Source organism: Zootoca vivipara, chromosome 1, assembly GCF_965207765.1.
Source record: "Zootoca vivipara chromosome 1, rZooViv2.hap1.1, whole genome shotgun sequence".
Taxonomy (NCBI): domain Eukaryota; kingdom Metazoa; phylum Chordata; class Lepidosauria; order Squamata; family Lacertidae; genus Zootoca; species Zootoca vivipara.
In genome coordinates, this window is record NC_142582.1 from 129,287,315 (window position 1) to 129,309,235 (window position 21,921).

Here is a 21,921-nt window from a genome sequence, read left to right on the forward strand (position 1 = left end):
GTGCGAATTTGACAAATTCGGCTTCCAACGCGAACCTTTTAACTCCCTGCCTGCCGTTGAGTTTATATTTAACTTTCATAATCTCATAAATTTAATTTTCCGCGGTTCCTTCGGCAGCTGGCAACCTTTAAACCCTATGCAAAAAAAGGCGCAGATAAATAATACAGTACTGTAATAATAACCCAAAAAGTAAAAGTGAAAATACTCCCAAATCATTCCATCATAGAAGGGCTAGAATGAAATCCAGCGGAAACGGAGTCTGCCTTGGATTGGGCAGGGAGGCAGCCAGTAGGAACCGCTTCCCCATCAAACACCGCCCCCATTCATCCCCGCCCCTTAAAACACGTCACCTCCATTCCTTCCTCTTTAGCTGCGCTCCCACACCTGCCTGGGATTGGGATGTGAGGCAGCCGATAGGAACAGCTCCCCCGCCTCCCCCTTAGAGCGTCACCACCTTTCCTTCCCCTTTAGCTCCGCCCGTAGGCCCGTCTGGGATTAGCCAATGGGAGCCGCTTCCCCATCGCACCCCGCCTCTCCATAATGCGTCACTGTCCTTCCTTTCCCTTTTAAGCCCCGCCCCCGCGGAGCCCTGCCTCTCCCTCCCACCGCTGGTTGTTTTGTTTCCCATCATGCCCCGGATTGAAAACAAAGTCCCACGTGACCGCCGGGCGCCGCGAGCCCGTCGGCAAACATGGCGTCTCCCAGGGGCGGCGGCTGGACGGGCCCAGCGCAGCGCCCGCGGCGGCAACAGCAGCGGCCGCCGCCGCCACCCTCCGGGGTTGTGGCCCCCGCCGCCGCTGCTGCCGCCGGTGCCGAGGGAGCGGAGCCCGAGGCGGAATCCCGGGCCGAGGGCCTGTACGTGGCCGTGGAGCGCTGCCCCCTCTGCAACACCACGCGGCGGCGCCTCACCTGCGCCAAGTGCGTCCGCGGGGGGGACTTCGTCTTCTTCGACGGCCGGGACTCGGAGCGGTGGGTGCCTCGGAGGAGGAGGGCAGCCAGGCCCTTCCCCTTCCCCCTCCCTTCCCCGGGGTCTCTGGCCCCCTTGGCTGCGCTTCTCCTGAGAGGGCTCCTCAAGCGGGAAAGGATAAAGAAAGTGGCTAGAAGTGGCTCCGGTTCTCTGCACATGCTCAGAGGCACTCCCGCGGCTCGGTGCCGACAGGTGGCCGCTGCCCCCCGAGGTCGAGGGCTGAGACCCGGCAATAGACCTCGCCAGCCACTCAGGGGGCAGGGATTTAGCGTGTCTGGCTGTTAACCAGGAGGCTGGTGGTTCGAGCCCATCCAGGGATGCTGGTGGGCAGGATTCTGACGTTGCAGTTGGTTGGACTTGTCGACCCTAGGGGTCCCTTCCAGCTCCATGATTTATGAGTCCAAGGCTCCTGTCTGCAAATTTACCATTGTGTATTAAATTTTGTTAGCTGCTTTATCCTGACCAGGGCAACTTACAGCTTACCCATGGTGGGTCAGTGTACCTGTGGGCATCTGTTGGTGGGAGCGGGTGCAAACATTGGGGGGTGGGGTGGTCCATGGTCTTCATGGCCAGCTTATGGGCTTTTGAAAGGGATCTAGCTTGCACTCAGTCAGATCCAGTGGTACTGTTCTTATGTTGCTGACACTGAAGGAAACCCAGCCTGGTCTGGCAGCATAAAGTCGTCTTCAGGCTGGTGGCATTGTTTTCCGATTCTTCTGGCTGTACTTGCCCAGGACGGTGTTGAATTCCTCCAGTGCCATAACAGGGACATACTGCTCTTTGCGTGACGCTGTGTGACAGTACACATTTGTTAATTTAAGCAAGCTGGCAGTTTGAATACCAAACCTTTCTGTTCTAAATGGTAGGAACGGTAGCTGACTTTCTGCCCTGCATCTTAAGCAAGACGCAAGAGCAGATGTTGTATCATAGAATGCGAGGGTTTTTTCTAAGCTCTATAGCAGGGGTGGCCAACTCCCAAGAGACTGTGATCTACTCAAAGAGTTAAAAACTGGCAGTGATCTACCCCATTTTGGGGGGTTCAGGTCAAAATTGCTGAGCTTTTTGGGGGAAGGAAGGCCTGTTTTTTTAGGGGTTCAGGTCAAAGTTGCTGAGCTTTTTTTAGGGGAGCCAAAGTTGGTGAGCTTCTTTGGGGGGAGCCAGTGATCTACCAGTGATCTACCACAGACGTCCAGTGATCTACCGGTAGATCACGATCTGCCTGTTGGACATGCCTTCTCTATAGTCCCAACACCCTCCTTGATAGGTCATAGTAGATCAGTGGAAGGCCATCTGCTTTGCATGCAGAAGGTCCCAGGATCAATCCCTGGCATCTTCAGGTAGGTCTGGGAAAGACTCACTCCTAAAGACATGTAGTGATGGCACCAGGTGAGCTTCCCTGGGAGAGCATTCCACAAACGGGGACATCACAGAAAAGGCCTGTTTTCATGTTGTTGCCCTCTGAACCTCATGGGAAGGTTGGGGGGGAGGGACATAGAGAAGGGCCCTGGATGAGGTCCTGAGCCATTTAAGGCTTTATAGGTCAGCACCAGCACTTTGAATAGTGCTCAGAAACTAATTGGCAGCCAGTGCAGTCAGGATTGGTGTTATATGCTCAACTCCTCTTGCTCTGGTGAGCAACCTGACCGTTGAATTTTGCACCAGCTGAAGTTCCTGAACCGTCTTCAGCGGCAGCCCCACATTTAACACCTTGGGTGAATTACAGGGTTTTTTTTGTAAACAGGAAGTCACAAGAGCGAAATATTACATAGCATAGCTGTCGTAAGTCCTGCTTCTTAACTCTTAACTTCACAGAAGTTTGAGTCACTTGGATCTCAATAGGATTTATATATCCTCATTGTTAGTCTGCTCCTGAATGATACATCATGCTGAAATGCACTGTTTGTTTCAGGAAACGTTCTTCCAACACTTTGTTTGTTAAGAAGTTAGAGCTTGGTTAACATTTAATTGTCGGCGATGAATCACTGCTTGGCAGGAAGTCCTGCCGTTAGTAAAAACACAAAGGCAACCTCCTCCCCTTATTTTGTGCAGGGTGTTTTGGGTATTGTGTCATAGTTTTGAGAAGTACATCATGAGGGGTGGAAATACTTATTTCCAGGAGCTAGCAAAAATAGCGCAACATAACAGCTAAAGCAGTCTTTGCCAATCTGGTGCCCTTCAGAACAGATTTTGGCTACAGATTGTGGTTTTCTTGAGGATGAAACAAATAACATTTCCTGTTTCAATTTAAGATTTAAAATTAAGCCAGGGATTGTGACTTGTTTCTGCCTGGCATGAGAAGCAGCAGAATGGGCTGTTAGTAGTGGAAGATTTCCTTTTTTTAAAAAAAAAGAAATGAATTTCAATAAGTGTTTTGTGTGTCTTACTTTGCATTTACTGGAGAAGGTTCAGCATCTTTTGGAAACTGGAGAAATGTTTCCATGTGCTCCTATGCAAGTTTACTCCAAAGTAAGCGCTGGTGGGTTCATTGGGGATTACTACACTGTGTATAGGATTGCGCAATCTTGTGGGCAATTATGGGAGCAAATTCTGCTGAACATAGTGGAGCTGGTTTCTGCGTAAACTTGCATAGGCTTTGACCACACAAAACGTCATAGAAAATTACTACTTGATCAGTCAGGCAAATAAATACTTTTCACAAAGTTTGTGATGTGTGCCAGTTAAAAATGTCCAACCAGTTAATTTTCAACTGATATAAGTGACTCTGAATTGTGGTATGTCAGGGTACCTAGGGGCAATGTAAACACTGCACCATTTTAATTTTTTTGGTACAGTTTCTATGATGGTTGTATTGGGCATTTGTATGAAAGTCCTGGGAGAACATGTGTGATGCATATTACGCTACATTTTTGCAATCCGTTCTGTCAGATTGTGCTGTGTGTTGTGCGCTTGAGGAAAACCTGAGCAGTCTCTGAGGAATCAGGCATGGGTCATAAAAAAAGAATAATCCAGTTTGCTGGGGAGATTATTTCAACATTTGGATACATATGACTACCAGTATGGTTACCGTAATTTGGCCTCCACAGTCACGTATGGACTCTGTGTTAAGACCATCTTCATAGAAGACAATCTTACTTGGCTATGAGTGATCGACAAAGAAGAAGACAAAGAAGAAGGTTTTGTACATAGACTGTTGATTTGTACTACAGCAGGCACCCCCAAACTGCGGCCCTCCAGATGTTTTGGCCTACAACTCCCATGATCCCTAGCTAACAGGACCAGTGGTCGGGGGAGATGGGAATTGTAGTCCAAAACATCTGGAGGGCCGAAGTTTGGGGATGCCTGTACTACAGTCAAATTTTGAGGCTAGTTCTGGTTTAACTGTTTCTGACCTGATTCCCACAGATCACAGTTCCCCAAATTTCTAATTACCGATGCACAGCCTTTTCCTAAATAAGTGGAAATACTTCTTTTTCTTATTTGCGCACAAAAAAGTTTACTTTTAGCAAGAATTGCACACTCCTTTTTTCCTTTCCTGACTTGTTGTTCTTTCTGGGCATGCCTTGCAACATATTTCAGAAATGGCTGTTAAGCAGGGCAGCAAAACATTATTTATTTATTTATTTATTTTTATACTTCACTATAACTGTAGAGCTCAGGGCAGTTCACAGAAAATGCACATACCCAGAGAACAACAGAGATACAAAGGACAAGAAGGTACCAAATGGTACATCGTCCCGTTCGAGTTCTGCCTCTGTTCTTTTTTCCAAACATTAAGCTACCATGTGGTGCTCCCTGTCCGAGGTCTTGTAGTATCCTGTCATAACTTGAATATGCTTGTTTTCCATCAAGTTTTAATTTATATGCACTGTTTTTCCTCTAATTTATTCCTGGCTCCTTTAGTTCTGTCGGTTTTACATTTTAGATTGGTTACTGCTTTTTGTATTTTATTTCTTTGGCTATGTTTGCTATGTTTGTTTTTATGATTTTGTCAAGGTGTGCGACGCTCAATTCTCAGGCTACCCTGCCTCTCTCTTTTTTCTCTCTATGGCCCTCTTCTGTTCCTGTGGACTGGGGGGGGGCTGAGGGGGGTGCAGTAGGATGGGGAAATTGTAGGAATTTGGGACCTCCTTCCCAAGAATGAGCAGAAATTACTGTTGATGAAAACACAATACCCCTTAATAAATTTAAATATACCAATGTTATAAAGAAGCAGAAGGGGAGAAGGGTGCGAAATCGTTCAACCAATAGTTGTCATCAGTATACCTCCGAGTGCACATCTCTTTCCAAATGATTATATGTGGCTGGCTTTTAACAGCTCATCGCTGCTTTAGGTCACAAGTGGCCTGACTGCAGTCTTGTGGTGTTAACTATTTTTCCTAGAATCCCATGGGTGGTGCATTAAATGATATAGCACGTGGTTGCATATTCTAAATATCTTATCCTGCTCCTGCTCAAGAACATGAGGGCTATCTGGCAGGTGGAGGCCACAGTCAGCCTCGAGGTGACCTGTCAGAAGTTGGCTGGCAGTCTTCCAGTGAAACATAAGCTGCCCCTCATCAAACTCCTGGTCTAAGTTAAGCCGAACAGCTGTGCCCAGAACACTCTAAACCAGGGGTCCCCAAACTACGGCCCCCGGGCCGGATGCGGCCCAATCGGCCTCCCAATCCGGCCCGCGACGACCCCCGCCGCCCGCTGCCGCCGCCCGCTCTTACGGCGCGCGGCGCGGCAACGATCTAAAAAATTGGCAAAAAATCGCCGAAAATCCTTTGTGCGCATGCGTATGGGCCTCTCCCGACCCAGAAGAGGTCATTTCCGATGCACTTCCGGGTCGGGGGAGGCCCATACGCATGCGCACAAGCGATTTTCGGCGATTTTTTCCCGCCCGTGTGCGCATGCGCACGGGCGCGCACTCCCCCGCCCTCCGGCCCGCTGCGCGCGCACTCCCCTGCCCTCCGGCCCGCCGCGCGGTCGGCACGGCAGGCACCGGCCCACTGCGCGGAAAGTCTGGGGACCCCTGCTCTAAACAGTGTTAGAAACTCAGATATATAAGCTAATCACCAAATGGCACCTTAAACCATGGCTATGGTCGCCACAACAGAATATCTAGGTGCTATTATTATTATTAGGGACCCAGGTGGCGCTGTGGTTAAACCACTGAGCCTAGGGCTTGCTGATCAGAAGGTCGGCGGTTCGAATCCCTGTGACGGGGTGAGCTCCCGTTGCTCGGTCCCAGCTCCTGCCAACCTAGCAGTTCGAAAGCACGTCAAAGTGCAAGTAGATAAATAGGAACCGCTACAGCGGGAAGGTAAACGGCGTTTCCGTGTGCTGCTCTGGTTTGCCAGAAGCGGCTTTGTCATGCTGGCCACATGACCTGGAAGCTATACGCCGGCTCCCTCGGCCAATAATGCGAGATGAGCACGCAACCCCAGAGTCTGTCACGACTGGACCTAATGGTCAGGTGTCCCTTTACCTTTACCTTTATTATTATTATTATCATTATTATTACTATTACTACTATTACTACTACTACAGTGGTGCCTCACAAGATGAAAGTAATTCGTTCCGTGAGTCGCTTCGTCTTGCAATAATTTCGTCTTGCAAAGCGCGGTTTGCAGCAGCAAAAAACAAAACAAAACCACCGAAAAGCTTCGTCTTGCAAAGCGCGGCCATAGAAAACTTCGTCTTGCGAGTCACCAAAAACATTGCAAAATGCTTTCGTCTTGCGAGTTTTTCATCGCACGAGGCATTCGTCTTGTGAGATACCACTGTACTACTACTGTATTGCTATTCTTTTCATTTCTATACTGCTTTACAACACATTAAAACAATTTAGAATAAAACAAATTCAAGCATCAAGGGAAATATTTCAGATCCTTCTCTAAGTGACATTTTGCTTTCCTCATATTTATTTATTTACCTATTTAATATATATAACTGCTGCCACATAGTGGAAGTACTGTAGGAAGCCAGGGTGGTATTGTGGTTGGACTAGGACCTCGGAGGTCAGGGTTCAAATCCCCACTCAGCTATGAAGCTCACTGGGTGACCTTGGAGTCAGTCGCAACCTCCTAACCTACCTCGCAGGGTCGTTGTAGGGGTTAACTGAAGAAGAGGGTGAACCATGCACCCTTTGGAGGAAAAAGGTGGGAGACCAGCGCAATAAATAAGCTCTTTTGCTTACCTGCTTAAGAAAGCTGGAGTGTTCAGCCAGATGGAAATGTCAGTCGCAGGACGTGCCATCCAAAGACCTCCACGTGGTCGCAAGTGGACCTGTGCCAGTCGCAAAATGTGCCTGGCACCTGGGGGTTTTCTGATTAAAATGCCTGACATTGTTGCATCCATCTTTTTACTCCTTCAGTTGATGAGGTTGGTGCTCTGCTGTTGCTAGGATATATAAAGCACCTAAATTTCAAAGTGCTGCATGGATATTTAAAAAAACAAACACACAGGCTGGCCGTCAAACAGCAGACCTCCTTCACCTTCCACAACTTTGAACCTCTTTCTTCTATTCCAGGTTTTCTGAAAAGAAGGAGAGATTGAAGCACCTTAGGAACAAGCAGCACGAATTTCAGTCCCAGTAAGTCCCCGTTCAGTTTCTTTTACCTGCTTTGGTTGGCTTAAAGCGCAGGCAGATCGTCTTTCGAACCTCTGATGTTTGCTGAAAGCATGGTTCTGGTTGCCAGCTAATCTTCTACTCCTTCCGCTCCCCTTCTTGTAGGTTGTTAAAAGCTATGGAGGGGAAATGGATAACTGACCAGCTGGTGAGTCCTGTGGAAGTCTTCCAGTTCACATTGAAGTGCAGCGCCCTCCTTTCAGTGTAGACCTGCGCTGTTTTCTTCGCATGAGAAGGAACCGCGTATCAGCCCTGCCCTTGTGGGTCTCTTGTGCATGCATACCCAGGGGAATGTGGGGTTGTACCATGGGGGCACCAGCTGCAGTCCAGTAGTAATATTTCACATTTATATAACCCCAAGTGTTCGAAGCACAACACCCACATTATCTTGGTAAGCCATTCAACAACCCTGTAAGGTTGATCCCTAAACCTCAGGTCCCTTTTGGGCGTTTAATGATGATTTCAGAGAAGGATAAACAACAACTTATTACAGAGCACAGTGTCCTGTAATCATAGAATTGTCAAGTTGAAAGGGACCACGAGGGTCATTTAGTCCAACCCCCTGCAGTGCAGGAATCTTTCTGCCCAACTTGGGGCTTGAACCAGTGACCCTGAGATTAAGAGGCTCATGCTCTACCAGTTGCCAAAGTAAACCTACATTTTAAAGGGGGAGATTAAAGGTAAAGGGGCCCCTGACCATTAGGTCCAGTTGTGACTGACTATGGGCTTGCAGCACTCATCTCGCTTTATTGGCTGAGGGAGCCGGTGTACAGCTTCCGGGTCATGTGGCCAGCATGACAAAGCCGCTTCTGGCGAACCAGAGCAGCGCACGGAAATGCCATTTACCTTCCCACTGTAGTGGTACCTATTTATCTACTTGTGCTTTTGAACTGCTAGGTTGGCAGGAGCTGGGACCGAGCAACGGGAGCTCCCCCCATCGCGGGGATTCAAACCGCCGACCTTCTAATTGGCAAGCCCTAGGCTCAGTGGTTTAGACCACAGCACCACCCGCGTCCCATAAAAGGGGAGATTGGATACCCTTAAATTCGTTGGTTGTCTTGCACCTGTTGAGTTTAGCAAAGGAGAGTTGCTTTTATCCTATGCTTCCACCTGTGCAATGTAGCATTTAGAGCGTAGGACTAGGACCCGAGAGTCCAGAGTTCAAATCCCGACCCAGCCAAGAATCCCACTGGGTGACATTGGGCCAGTCAAACTCGCTCCCAGCTTAACCTACATCTCGAGGCTGATGCAAGGAGAAAGCATGAACTGGAAGAGGACCATGTGCAATCGTTTGAGTTCATTGGAAGAAAGACAGAATATAACTTAATTACAGCTACTTTGACTGTAATTTCTTTTTATTCTAGAGGTCTAAAAGTATCTGTCTGGTCTAGCCTCCATCCAGCCTTTCTGTTTCCAAGGCAATGCCCAAATAGCTTGCAAATAAGCAAGACCTATAACTTTTTTTTGCTGAAGGCGAATTTGGTTGAGAGAATAGGTTTATCTGTTTTCTCACTTGCTCCTAAAATAATAACGCCTTTGGAGAAAGCAAAAAAGTGCTGTTCTCACACTGAATTACCACACTCAACCAGCCCCAGGATTACTCTGGGTCACAGTAATTTAATGTTTATACCTAGTGAGGGGCCCTGGATTGGAAACATTGCAGTGCGCAGTTCAGGGAATAATAAATAGCCCTCTCATAAGGTGCTGTTCCTTTGGCCCCTGAAACAAAACTGATGGGTTGATTGAGGCTGTTGAGGTGATGGATTTTGGGGCAGCTCCTCTTCTTGCTCTGCTTCTTTCAGAGGTGGAAAATAATGTCCTGCAAAATGAGGGTTGAGCAGCTGAAGCAAACGATCTGCAAGGAGAACGAAGAAATAGCACGAAGTAAGTGATGCTCGTGCAGCAGAAGCGTCGGCAGGCTCCCTCTGGGACGCTCCTTTTCCCACAGCCCCATAGCCGAACGGTTTTGCAAAGCGTGCTATGTGACCTTAGCATTCCCCAGAAGCTTATCTGGGCTTCTCCGATGATAAGATCAGTAATGGCTGGCAACATCCCCGAAAGAAAGTTTGACCTTCGTTTGTCAGTCTTCCACTGTAATCCTCAGTGGCGGAATAGCATTGGGCACGTTTGAAGGGGGCCTTTTCAGTTGGCATAAAGTGGTTCAAGCAACCAGTTGTAACCATCAGCGCAGCTGTTGTTGGACTGCAACTCCCATCATCCCTAACTAGCAGGACCAGTGGTCAGGGATGATGGGAGTTGTAGTCTTGGTCCAGTATACCTGAAGGAGCGTCTCCACCCCCATCGTTCAGCCCGGACACTGAGATCCAGCTCCGAGGGCCTTCTGGCGGTTCCCTTGCTGCGAGAAGCCAAGTTACAGGGAACCAGGCAGAGGGCCTTCTCGGTAGTGGCGCCCACCCTGTGGAACGCCCTGCCACCAGAGGTCAAAGAGAACAACAATTACCAGACCTTTAGAAGGCATCTCAAGGCAGCCCTGTTTAGGGAAGCTAAAATTTTAATATTTTGTTGGAAGCCACCCAGAGTGGCTGGGGGAACCCGGCCAGATGGGCGGAGTATAAATAATAAATTATTATTATTATTATTATTATTGTCCAACAACAGCTGGGGAAACAACTGCTAGAGCAATGTCACTAACCCTTTTTTATTAGTCACAAGTTAACAGCTTTGGGGAGGGGTGGAAATCAACAAGTTGAAGCTAAAAACCATAGTTAATTAGCCAGCTAATTCCTAGGACTGGCAGTCTCTGATCGAAAGAATGAGCCGGTTGCAGCACCAGTTTGAAGAAACGGTGGTTCTATCCTGAAAGCTCACCATTGCCTTTGCTCTGCCCCAGATTCCGAGTGGCTTCTCCGAATTAAGGACGAGAACCAGAAGCTTTACCGCAGGGCCCAGCGGCATCAGGAGAAGAAGGAGAAGATCCAGAGGCACAACCGCAAGCTGGGGGAGCTGGTGGAGAAAAGGAACTATGACCTGAGAAGCCAGCACGAGCACCTGGCAGGCCTCCGGCGCTCGCATGTCCTGGAACTCACCTCCGTCATCTTCCCTATCGAGGAGGTGAAGATTGGCATGAGGTAGGGAAGGGAGGAGCAGCTGCCGAGCTTGGGAGGCGGTGCTCACGTCCTCGGTCTGCAAGATACAGCAGGCAAGAGGCATACTCTGGGTGGCTTCCAACAGAAAAATAAAATGAAATAATCTATTAAACATTAAAAGCCTCCCTAAACAGGGCTGCCTTCAGATGTCTTCTAAAAATCTGGTAGCTGTTTTTCTCTTTGACATCTGTTGGGAGGGCGTTCCACAGGGCAGGCGCCACCACCGAGAAGGCCCTCTGCCTGGTTCCCTGCAACTTGGCTTCTCGCAACGAGGGAACCGCCAGAAGGCCCTCGGTACTGGACCTCAGTGTCCGGGAAGAACGATGGGGGTGGAGACGCTCCTTCAGGTATACTGGACCGAGGCCATTTAGGGCTTTTAAGGTCAGCACCAACACTTTGAATTGTGCTCGGAAACGTACTGGGAGCCAATGTAGATCTTTCAAGACCGGTGTTATGTGGTCTCGGCGGCCGCTCCCAGTCACCAGTCTAGCTGCCGCATTCTGGATTAGTTGTAGTTTCCGGGTCACCTTCAAAGGTAGCCCCATGTAGAGTGCATTGCAGTAGTCCAAGCGGGAGATAACCAGAGCATGCACCATGGGGTTTCGTAGGAATAGTAGGAATAAAAATTTTGTTATTTATATCCATGCTCCTCTGGCTGCAAAGCTGTGGGCAGGAAACCTGCTGGCAACTGGAAAGCCATGGGAATATGGGGACGAGGGGTTTTGTTGAAATGATCCTTCCCCCTCCTGACGATACCCAGTATTAACCCAAACCAGAATCACGTTTACTTACGGTAGATGAAAGTTAAAAAAACAATTTTGCCCATAGGAACGCATTAATTGAATTTCAATGCATTCCTATGGGAAACCGCGATTCGCTAGACGAGTTTTTCGTAAAACGAATTCGTCTAGCGAGGCAACCTCCGCTAGAAAAAACCTTTCGTTAAGCGGAAATTTCGTTAAGCAGGGCATTCGTTACGCGAGGCACCACTGTACTACGTTTCTGTCTTAGGGTCAAAGAATTCTGACTGGGGCAACCCAGTCAGATGGGCCGCGTACAAACAATAACATTATTACAGTCGTACCTCGGCTCCCAATCGCCCTTGGAGTTGAACGTTACAGCTCCTGAACGATCAAAAACCGGAAGTGAGTGTTCCAGTTTTCGAATGTCTTTTTGGAAGCCGAACATCCGGTGCAGCTTCCGCTATTGTTTCTGGCACGCCTGCACAATCATAAACCAATTGGTTTCCAAATGTTTCGGAAGTCAAATGGATTTCCAGAACAGATTCCATTTGACTTCCGAGTTACGACTGTATTATAATAATAAAGAATTGTAGAGTTGGAAAGGACCACAAGGGCTTTCTAGTCTAACCCTTTGCAGTGTAGGAATCTGTTTGTTCAATGTGGGGCTTGAGTCCCATGCTCGGCCGACTGAGCTATCCCATATAGGCTTATCCTGCTCAAGGGGACATGCATGGTTCTTAATTTCCCTCCGTTTTACCCGGTGTGGTCAAAAGGGTAGCTTCTAGGTGGCTGGTTGGGTGGGGATAATTAGTTTGCTTGGGATTGCAGCCTCAACACCTAGAATCATAGAATCGTAGAGTTGGAAGAGACCACAAGGGCCATCCAGTCCAACCCCCTGCCGAGCAGGAAACACCATCAAAGCATTCTTGACATATGCCTGTCAAGCCTCTGCTTAAAGGCCTCCAATGAAGGAGACTCCACCACACTCCTTGGTAGCAAATTCTACTGCCGAACAGCTCTTACTGTCAGGAAGTTCTTTCTAATGTTTAGGTGGAATCTTCTTTCTACTGTTTAGGTGGACTCCATTGCTCCATGTCCGCTTCTCTGGAGCAGCAGAAAACAACCTTTCTCCCTCCTCTATATGACATCCTTTTATATATTTGAACATGGCTATCATATCACCCCTTAACCTTCTCCTTCTGTTTGTCTGACGCCTGTTTTCAGCTTTTCTTTGACAGAAGCTAATTCCTTAAATGTTCGATTTTAAGCACTTTCCGCTCCCATTGATGCCAAAGGGAGATGATGTTAGCATGAATTTATTTCTTCCACTGAAAGCAAGGTGCTTAATTTTAGCCACAATGTTTTCTTTTCACGCTTTTTAGAGGAAAAGCTGGACTCCTGGGACGATGTCCCAAGGAGTTCATTTATTTCTGTACTTTCTGCCCAGTTTCTGAGCCCCTTGAGCACAGTTTGCCCCAGTTCACGGAGGGACACCAGTAGCAGCCTAGAGACCGGCATTCAGCCTCTTGCTTTTGTTCCAGGGACCCCGCAGACATGTCGTCCGAGAGCGACAACGCCATGACTTCTAGCACTGTGAGCAAGCTTGCGGAAGCCAGGAGGACCACCTACCTGTCCGGGCGATGGGTGTGCGATGACCACAATGGAGACACCAGCATAGGCATCGCGGGGCCTTGGATCACCCTTCCCAACAACGGAGATTATTCTGCTTACTACAACTGGGTGGAAGAGAAGAAGACCACTCAAGGGCCAGGTAAAAAAATAAATAAATTCCACAGAGCCTCTGGCCTGGCTGAAGTTACGCTCACTAGGAGTAAGCCTCTGCTCACTCGGAATATGTGATTAATGCAGAGCACGTAGCTTAGACTGAATTTGAACTGCAAGGAAAGCCTTGCAGGGCTCCCTGTCGGTTGCGATTCTGCAGCCTCACAAAGCTGTGGAGCACAGAATTCAGCTCCTTAAGAATCTTGGCTTCCTTTTTTATTTTCCTGCTTGAAAAAAAAAAAGGCAGAGCAGATTTCTCGGCAGCGTGGCTGTGACCACATGCCGGCAAGTCCCTCGCCTGCAGAACTCTCTGAAGCCGGAAAGGTGGCAAAAATGTCAACGGGGGTTTGGGATTTGGGACTCGGGGTTCAGAGAAGATAAATAACTTGTATAATTCATACACCCTTTCGCGACACAGTTTTATTTTGTGTTTGTGTCCTGTCTGTGGGCGTGTGGAAGCAAAAGTCCTGGGGGCCCTGAGATAGAGCTGGGCAGAATTCAGGGTTCACATCACAGCCATGGACCAAGTGAGTTGAAGTTAAGTGCAGGTTATGTGCTTCCCTGTCATCTCTACCCCTCCATACAGTGGTATCTTGGTTCTCAAACTCAATCCATTCCAGAAGACCATTCCAAAACCAAAGCGTTCCAAAACCAAGGCGCGCTTTCCCATAGAAAGTAATGCGAAATGGATAAATCCATTATAGACTTTTTAAAATAACCCCTAAAAAAGCAATTGAACATGAATTTTACTATCTGAAGAGACCATGGACCCATAAAATGAAAGTAGTAAACAATGTACTGCAGTCACACAATCCATCAGTAGCTGAATTGGGTTCCACACAGTCACAAAAACAAACAAAAATGCAAAATAAATAGCAAAAACAGACACGACTTCAGCGTAACACTCAAAATGGAAGCATGGCACTCAAAACGGAGCATGTTCGGCTTCCGAAAAAAAGTTCACAAACCAGAACACTTACTTCTGGGTTTGCAGTGTTTGGGTTCCAAGACGTTTGAGAACCAAGGTACCACTTGTTTATTACCCTTTTCTCCCAAGGAGCTCAAGGCAGCCTACGTGGTTCTTCCCCTCCTTCTCTAATCCCCACAACAACCCTGTGAGGCAGGCTGAGTTGAGAGGCTGTTATGGCCCCAAAATTGAGCTTCATGGCCGAGCGGTGATTCGAACCCTGGTCTCCCAGGTCCTAGTTCAGCACCCTAAGCATTATACTACACTGGGATCTAAGGCTCCCTTCTTGATGGGGCTGTTTCCTGGGGAGGCTTATATAGTTGATACTCCCCGGGGGGGGGAGGGGGGCTTTGCCTTTTACAACCTACTTAAAAGGGGGGTAACTGTTGTTGTTGTTTCCCTTCCAGACATGGAACATAACAACCCCGCTTACACCATCAGTGCTGCCCTGTGCTATGCAACTCAGCTGGTCAACATTTTGTCGCATATACTTGACGTAAACCTTCCCAAGAAGCTGTACAACAGGCAAGTTGTCTTGGAATAACCCGGCGGGCGGCGCGAAGGGAGCATCGTGTGTCTTGAGCACCAGGTCTACAAGTGCATGGACCCCAGTTTACACTCTGGGATTTCCTTCCGCATACATGCAATGTTTTGAAAGACCCCCTTTTCTGCAGGGTAGATCCGATGCGGCAGATGCAGCTGAACAGCTGGGCTCGCCGTACAATTGCACGTTGTAACAATTGGGACCCAGGTGGCGCTGTGGGTTAAATCACAGTCTAGGGCTTGCTGATTAGAAGGTCGGCGGTTCGAATCCCTGCAACGGGGTGAGCTCCCGTTGCTCGGTCCCAGCTCCTGCCCAAACTGATGTGCAGTTTGAAAGCACATCAAAGTGCAAGTAGATAAATAGGTACTGCTCTGGCGGGAAGGTAAACGGCATTTCCATGCGCTGCTCTGGTTCGCCAGAAGCAGCTTTGTCATGCTGGCCACATGACCCGGAAGCTGTCTGCGGACAAATGCTGGCTCCCTCAGCCTATAGAGCGAGATGAGCGCCACAACCCCAGAGTCGGACACGACTGGACCTGATGGTCAGGGGCCCCTTTACCTTTTAACAATTGCAAGGGAGTATACGTGAAGCACCTTGAGCACCCCCAAGGCCTGTGCGAATGTGTGGTAGCACTGGAGAGGAAGCAAAAAGTGGAGATATTTATTTTACACGCCACTTTAGAGAGCGGCGTGGATTTCACCTTTTCTTTGTGCATTTGATAAGTCTCCCACAAAAAACTGAAAGCCCCAATAGCTGCTCCCGGGTTCGTTCTCTAGGTATAGGGAGGGACCTCTTGTGCAGCGTTTCCCAAACTTGGGATTCCAGCTGCTTTTGGACTACAACTCCCACCATCCCTGGCCGCTGCTCCTGTTAGCTAGGGATGATGGGAGTTGTAGTCCAAAAACAGCTGGCCACTCCTGTTTGGGAAACCGTGCTCATGGGTCTCTGCTTACTGAACAGGACCTACAGTCACACGCACACAGGGAGAAACAGAGAGGTGAATTCATACAGGTTGGGTGGCAGGGCCTGCAGCTTTGACTTAACCCTTCCCCTCTCAAAGGGATTCCTTTCTGCATGGAAGAAGTGTGCCTCCTTCCAGAAATGGAGAAGGGCAAGATGCACACTCTTCCCTTTCCTGCCAGCTGGCCGAATAAAAGCCATCCTTTTGCCAAGATCTTTGGTTGATTTGCTAGCGTTGCAGAAGGCGGTGAAACAGGAGAGGATCCTTTCATTGAGAGCTCTCTCTTCAGTTTGTGCATGTGTTTTTAACGTCTCTTGCAGTGAGTTCTGCGGGGAAAACCTCAGCAGGAGGAAGTTCACGTGGGCAGTGAAAAAGCTGAACGCCAATATCCTTTACCTTTGCTTTTCTCAGGTACAGTGAATGCAGTTTTTCTTTTTCTTTTTAACCTCTCGGGTGGCTTCACACTTTCCCTTCCTCGTCTCAGCACATTTTGCCTGATGGATGTTCTGCTTTCTTCCTCTTCCAGCACGTAAACTTAGACCTCCTGCATCCTCTGCATACACTCAGGAACCTGATGTACCTGGTCAGCCCCGAGACGGAGCATTTGGGAAGGTAGGAGGCAGCTTCCAGCCTCTTTTTGCGCCCTGCCATCACCACCTCTCCCTCCTTGTCCCCTTTCTGTGCCACTTCTAAGCCTGGCACAGCCTTCCCCAGCCCTATGCCACCAGGACACCTCCCCCCCCCCGCTCTCTCGGGGCCTCCTTTCCTAATTCAGCTTTCCCTGAGCTATGAAATGGGATCATGACGACCAAACAGAGAGCCAAATTCAGCAACTAAAACTGCCTTATACTGAACTAGAGCAGCGGTCCACATAGTCTAGGACAGGCACGTCCAACAGGTAGATCGTGATCTACCGGTAGATCACTGGACATCTGTGGTAGATCACTGGGGGCCCCCACAAAGCTCAACAAGTTGGGCTCCCCCCAGAAAAGCTCGACATTTTTGCCCTGGACCCCTAAAAAAACGTGGCTTTCCCCTCCCTAAAAAAAGTTCAACAATTTCAACCTGAACCCCCCCCCAAAATGGGCCTTCCTCCTTCCTAAAAAAAAGCAAAAAAGCTCATCAACCTTGACCTGAACCGCCAAAAAGGGGGTAGATCACTGGCAGTTTTTAACTCTGTGAGTAGTTTGCTATCTCTTGGAAGTTGGCCACCCCTGGTCTAGGAGAATCCGCTCTGGCTGGCAGCAACCCTCTGTGGCTTGGAGGGAAATGGTTCCTTGGCATCCACAAGCTGAGCCCGGACCTTCTACCTGAAGGGGAAACGAATCTCAGGCCTGGGGGCTGAATGTAGCCATCCATTTATCTCACCCTGGGGGCTCTTCCCAGGCCATGCCCCCTCTGCAGCCCTGCTCCCCAGCCCCCTTGGGTCCTTTTGCCCGACTGCAATGTATCCTTAATATGGGAGAGAGTGTCTGTGGTCCACCATGGCAGAGAGGGATTAGGGCCTTTTCCCAGCAAGCTTAGTTCCTTTGGTTTCCCTTCAGCTCCAATCAGAGCATAAGAGGCTTGGCGATCCATCCTGGTCTCAAAGGGTTAGACTGTGACACCCTTTTCCTTACTTTTGTTCTTTAAATTTCACTGGAGACCTTCCAAAATTCTATGAGAACCTGGATTCCTGTCCCTACACCACAGCTTGCAGCATTATTATTAAGTGATCTACTAGTCAGTTTAAACCAGGCACCCCCAAACTCGGCCCTTCAGATGTTTTGGGACTACAACTCCCATCATCCCTAGCTAACAGGACCAGTGGTCAGGGATGATGGAAATTTTAGAGGGCCATCTGGAGGGCCAAGTTTGGGGGTGCCTGGTTTAAACCTTGTTTTTCTGGAGAGTTTGTAAGTGTAGCAAAGCTCTGTCATTCTCTTGCAAAAGGTATCTTCGTTCCTCTTGCCGGTCCCGATTTGCGAGTCATTTTTCCCATAAGTCGAGTCAGTTTTTCTGATCGCAGGTCCGGGCCGTTCGAGATCAGCGCCGACCTGGAGGACTCGATGGAGTTCGTGGACCCCAGCGGCGCCGGCGAAACGGACGAGAGCGGCGACGAACATGTCAGCGACGAAGAGACGGACCTTGGGACGGACTGGGAGAACCTGCCCAGCCCCCGGTTCTGCGACATCCCCTCGCAGACGGTGGAGATGCTGCAGAGCCAGAGCACGCTGGCCTCGCGGGAGCCCATCGCCAGTAGCAGCGCCGGAGGCATGATCTCCTCGGCCGCGGCCTCCGTTACCTCCTGGTTCAAAGCATACACTGGACATCGCTAGGGTGATACTCGGACCTCTGTGGCAGGGAGGAGGAGGGGGGGAGTTCCTGTCCCACATCCCGCCCACCATCACTGTAGTAAACCTTCCCAATTCTGCTAAGTAGTGCCTGGAACATCAAGGGTCAGACTTCTGATTGCGTAACACGCACTCCCCTCCGAAAGATGCTTTCAATTTGCCCAAGCTTGACTGCGCAACAGACACACCTTGCATCTCATTTTCTCCCGACACGCATTTTGGACACCTGAAAATGGAACTCTGTGCCTCTTCCGAGTCCCACGTGTTCTGCTTAGGGTGAAAGGAGGAGGATCCTGTATGTTAACTTCAGTTTCTTATTTAGTTTAGTCCCTTAAACAAAAAAACAAACAAAAAAAGGAAATAGGTCTGGGGTTATGTGGCCTGGCAAATCACCTTGAAGCATGAAGACTGAAAGAGAAAACTATCTTGGCACTTCTGCCAGTGCATGAGGCCACCGTATCCCCTGTGATTAGTTCCCAGCAGGGTTCTCGGGTTACGCTTGTGTGTGTGTTTATTTTAAAAGTGTGCACAGGGGAGAAAATTTACAGCACAAAATGCACATTTGCTAGAGCCTTCTGGCAAGATGTGCCGATTGCTGCATTTTTGTGTGGTCTCTGATCTCCGTTGCCATAATTTTAATACAGAAAACCATCCTGTTTCTTCAATATCAATAGGTTATTTATTTTTTAAGGGGAGAAAAGAGAGGTTAGGTCATGCCTTCTTTGTATGCGTGTGTATGTGTGTGTGGATCGTTTTTCATGCTGAGTCACTCAAGAGTTCCCTGGCTTCTTGCTCTGGCTGCCCCAACACCAAAGAAAGGCTGGACCGTAATCACTTGCCAATACAGAGCAATTCTTCTGCTACAAGAAGGTTTTTTCTCGTCACAAATCCTATTTTGTGTGCAAAGGAGCCGCACTTTCGTTTTGAAGTTTGGTCGACGTTCCATGTGGGTTTTTTAAAAAAAGAAATCCTGCGCTCCTTGTGCTTGGTCAAAAACCCCATGAAATCCTCCTGGTTCTTGCATCCAGTTCGGCTTCTGGTTGGATCAGCGCCAGCTGGTGGGATCAGGAGAGGCTACAGCACAGTGCCTCTCAGACCTCAGCCTGGCTTGAGCTTCTGAGTAGACAGACTTTTGGCAATTGGGGGGGGGTAGGGTATTTTGCTTTTGGCAATGCACCCTTTTCTTGTCCAGCCCGCTTGAGAAAACCAGTCCTGGTTCAGGCACTTAGTGGGTAGGGATTCGGAGCATGCAAGTCCATCTCTCCGTGTATAAGAGACAGCATAGGTCCTGTGTGCGTGGAGGCCAGGTCTCGGCAAGGAATGCGTGAGCAAAAGATGCAAGTCAAGCTTTTACGGGCATATGCTGGCTGGGCAGGTGGGTAGGAGACACGTGCCCCCCCCCCCACACCACCATGGAAATTTGGGCCCAAGTTCCATCCACAGATGGGGAACACAGGCTCCCTGCCCATGCCACTCCCAGCAGTGTGAGCCCAGATGCTTTTTTTGCCATGATTCAGAATGCATGTTGTGCCGTCCTGCTGGAATCCGCTTCTGTGGAGTAGGACACATGCCGAGACCAAAAGCTTCCTCCTTGGAGATAATGAGCCTGGGCTGGTGGGCATTTCTGCACTGTTATGCAGAAGAGGGTTCCAGCTGCTAGTGCTGAATATTTGGCTCTTGGCTGTTTCGATTCTGTGATGCTGTTCCGTTTCACCACCTGTCCCACTTTGTCCTGGAGTTGGGTGGAGGTTGGTGGTGTGGGGAACCTTGCGTGGCAGGCGAACCTGCGGCAGGTGGGGTTCAGTGCATTTCTGTTAATAAACCAAAGATCCCACCGGTTCAGTGTTTTCAGTTTTAAGCCGGTTGGACAGGATTTCCCAGCCCGCGAAGACTTAACGCAGAAGAACAGCAGCAATGTCATCCAGCCTGCTCAATCATCGCAGGCTCCCGATGAGGTTTTGTCCAGCTACGAGAGACCGGAGGGAAACCGGTGGTGCGGGGCTCACTTGTGGGGCCTTTTGTCTCAAAGGATGCTCAACATGGGACACTGCCCTGCAAGTCTCTCCTATGTCCAAAACGATATGTGTGGAAGGAGGTCCTGTGAAGGCACTTTTATTAGTTGCAGAGGAGTTAGGCTGCTCGATGCTGGGCTCATAGCTGCTGGGTTCTCCTAGCTGGCCCTGGGCCCTTCCCCCCCCCCCCTTGTAAATATAACTCTCTGGTCTCTGCCCTGCCCCTTGTTGTGTTTCTGCTGCTTATTTATGGTTTGTTTTTTTAAAAAAGAAGAAGAGAGGGGAAACCTCTTAATAGGAAATGCCAGTAAACCACAAAACTTCACAGTCCTGATTTCTTTGTCTTAAAACGATGCCTCTTTAGCGCTGTAGTGTAGCATCCACTCGGAATTCACAAAGGTGCACCCCAAGGATACACGTTAAGAGTGTCAAATCCTTTCCAGAATTTTTTTTTTGGGGGGGGGACTATGTTTTTGGGGGTTTGGTTTATATGTATATATAGATACACACACACATATAAAAATGTTTTTACACATATATAGCTATGTGGAGAAACTGGGAGTGTGTGCCCAAAACTTTAGTGCAATTGAGAAGAGGTGTGATTGTGTTCTGCTTGAATGGCGAGGAGCAGCGAGGTTCCCCATTAACGGACTGTTGTGGCTGAAGGCAGCTGGCTGAGCAGCTTGCGGGTCATAGTTGTGGCGTTGCAGAGCCAAGGCTGCGCATTTAGGGTCAGTGGCTGAAATGAGTACGAAGTTTCTGAAATGAGTCCCCAACCCCTGGCTGCCTTTTCAGCAAACCTTCCGCCACTTTCCGACTAGGTAGGGTTGTAACCTAACAGATGCGTGTGTTTTTCTAAAAAAAATTATTGTATTATTGCAATAAATCTTTTAACAGGAGTTTTCCTAAGGTTGGCTGGTTTGGTTTTTTTATTATTGTTATTCCCATTCATTCTGACTTGGTAGAGGCTAGTTCTGTGAATCCTCGTGGGTTTTCTAAAATTGTAAGGAAGACTACGAAGATGGCAATATTGTGTGTTGTGTACATCTGGGTGTCTTGTCTCCCACTGCTATGAACACAAAAGTGACCCCCAACAACAGTGGTTTTCAACCAGTGTGCCATGGCACTCTGGGGTGCCTTTAATGATGGTCAGGGGTTCTGCGGGCCTGTTCTCCCTTCTCTTCCTAATACTTGTGACTGGTCAGGCCATAGGAAGCTGCCATATACCGGTGTTCCATCTACCTCAGTACTGTCTACACAGGCTGGCAGCAGCTCTGCAGGATTTTCAGCAGGGAAGCCTTCCCAGCCCTGCCTGGAGATGCTGAGCGTTGAACCTGGGGCATTCTGTATGCAAAGCAGATGCTCCGCCCCTGAGCTACAAGCCTTTTTTGACCTTTTTTCATCTTGAAAGTTCTTCTCAATTCCCCCCCACCTTATCAACATCCTCCTTCCCAGTGTGAACACTGGCCTTGCATAATACAGTCATGGTGACTCATGCCAAGTTAGATATTTTCTCAGAAGACTTTGCTACCAGTTAGAACTGCCACAACCTGGCTATAGATATGGTTGGCACTTTTGTTCCTATATGAAACACAACCATGCTTCTTGTTGATTTTCAAATTCATTGCTCTCTATGAAACACTCCCATGTTTTCTAAAACGTTTGCTGCTCATCTCGATTTGGTGTCCTCTGCAACCTTGACATATACTGCCTACTACATAATTTGATCTACTACTTGATTCTACTAATAAAATACACACTTTTTCATTAATCAAAGTTAGCTTCCAGAGCTGGAGGGAAGTTGCTTCTCAAAACAAAAGGTTGTTGCAACAGTCAAATCCATGTGTGTGGCAAGAAGCGACCTGCAACTTGCCTTTGATCAAAGTGTTCAACTGTCTTTAATCGGGAGTAAACTCTATGAAGGTTATGTA

General features: G+C 48.7%; 1 protein-coding gene across 1 annotated transcript; it reads left to right on the forward strand.

Moving 5' to 3' along the window:
- Window positions 1–651: 651 nt before the first annotated feature.
- ATG14 (autophagy related 14) lies at window positions 652–20,899 on the forward strand. Its single transcript, XM_035141049.3, has 10 exons — window positions 652–969; window positions 7,443–7,505; window positions 7,647–7,689; window positions 9,344–9,425; window positions 10,393–10,630; window positions 12,933–13,162; window positions 14,548–14,665; window positions 15,966–16,056; window positions 16,172–16,257; window positions 17,654–20,899. The coding sequence occupies exons 1-10, from the start codon at window positions 692–694 to the stop codon at window positions 17,961–17,963; spliced, it is 1,539 nt and encodes a 512-aa protein (XP_034996940.2). The 5' UTR covers window positions 652–691; the 3' UTR covers window positions 17,964–20,899.
- The last annotated feature ends 1,022 nt before the right edge of the window (window positions 20,900–21,921 follow it).

Coding starts and splice junctions, on each gene's coding strand:
- ATG14 (XM_035141049.3), top strand. CDS start 692: ATGGCGTCTCCCAGGGGCGGCGGCTGGACGGGCCCAGCGCAGCGCCCG. Junction 14,666..15,965: donor CCCAAGAAGCTGTACAACAG/GCAAGTTGTCTT, acceptor CGTCTCTTGCAG/TGAGTTCTGCGGGGAAAACC. Junction 16,258..17,653: donor GAGACGGAGCATTTGGGAAG/GTAGGAGGCAGC, acceptor TTCTGATCGCAG/GTCCGGGCCGTTCGAGATCA.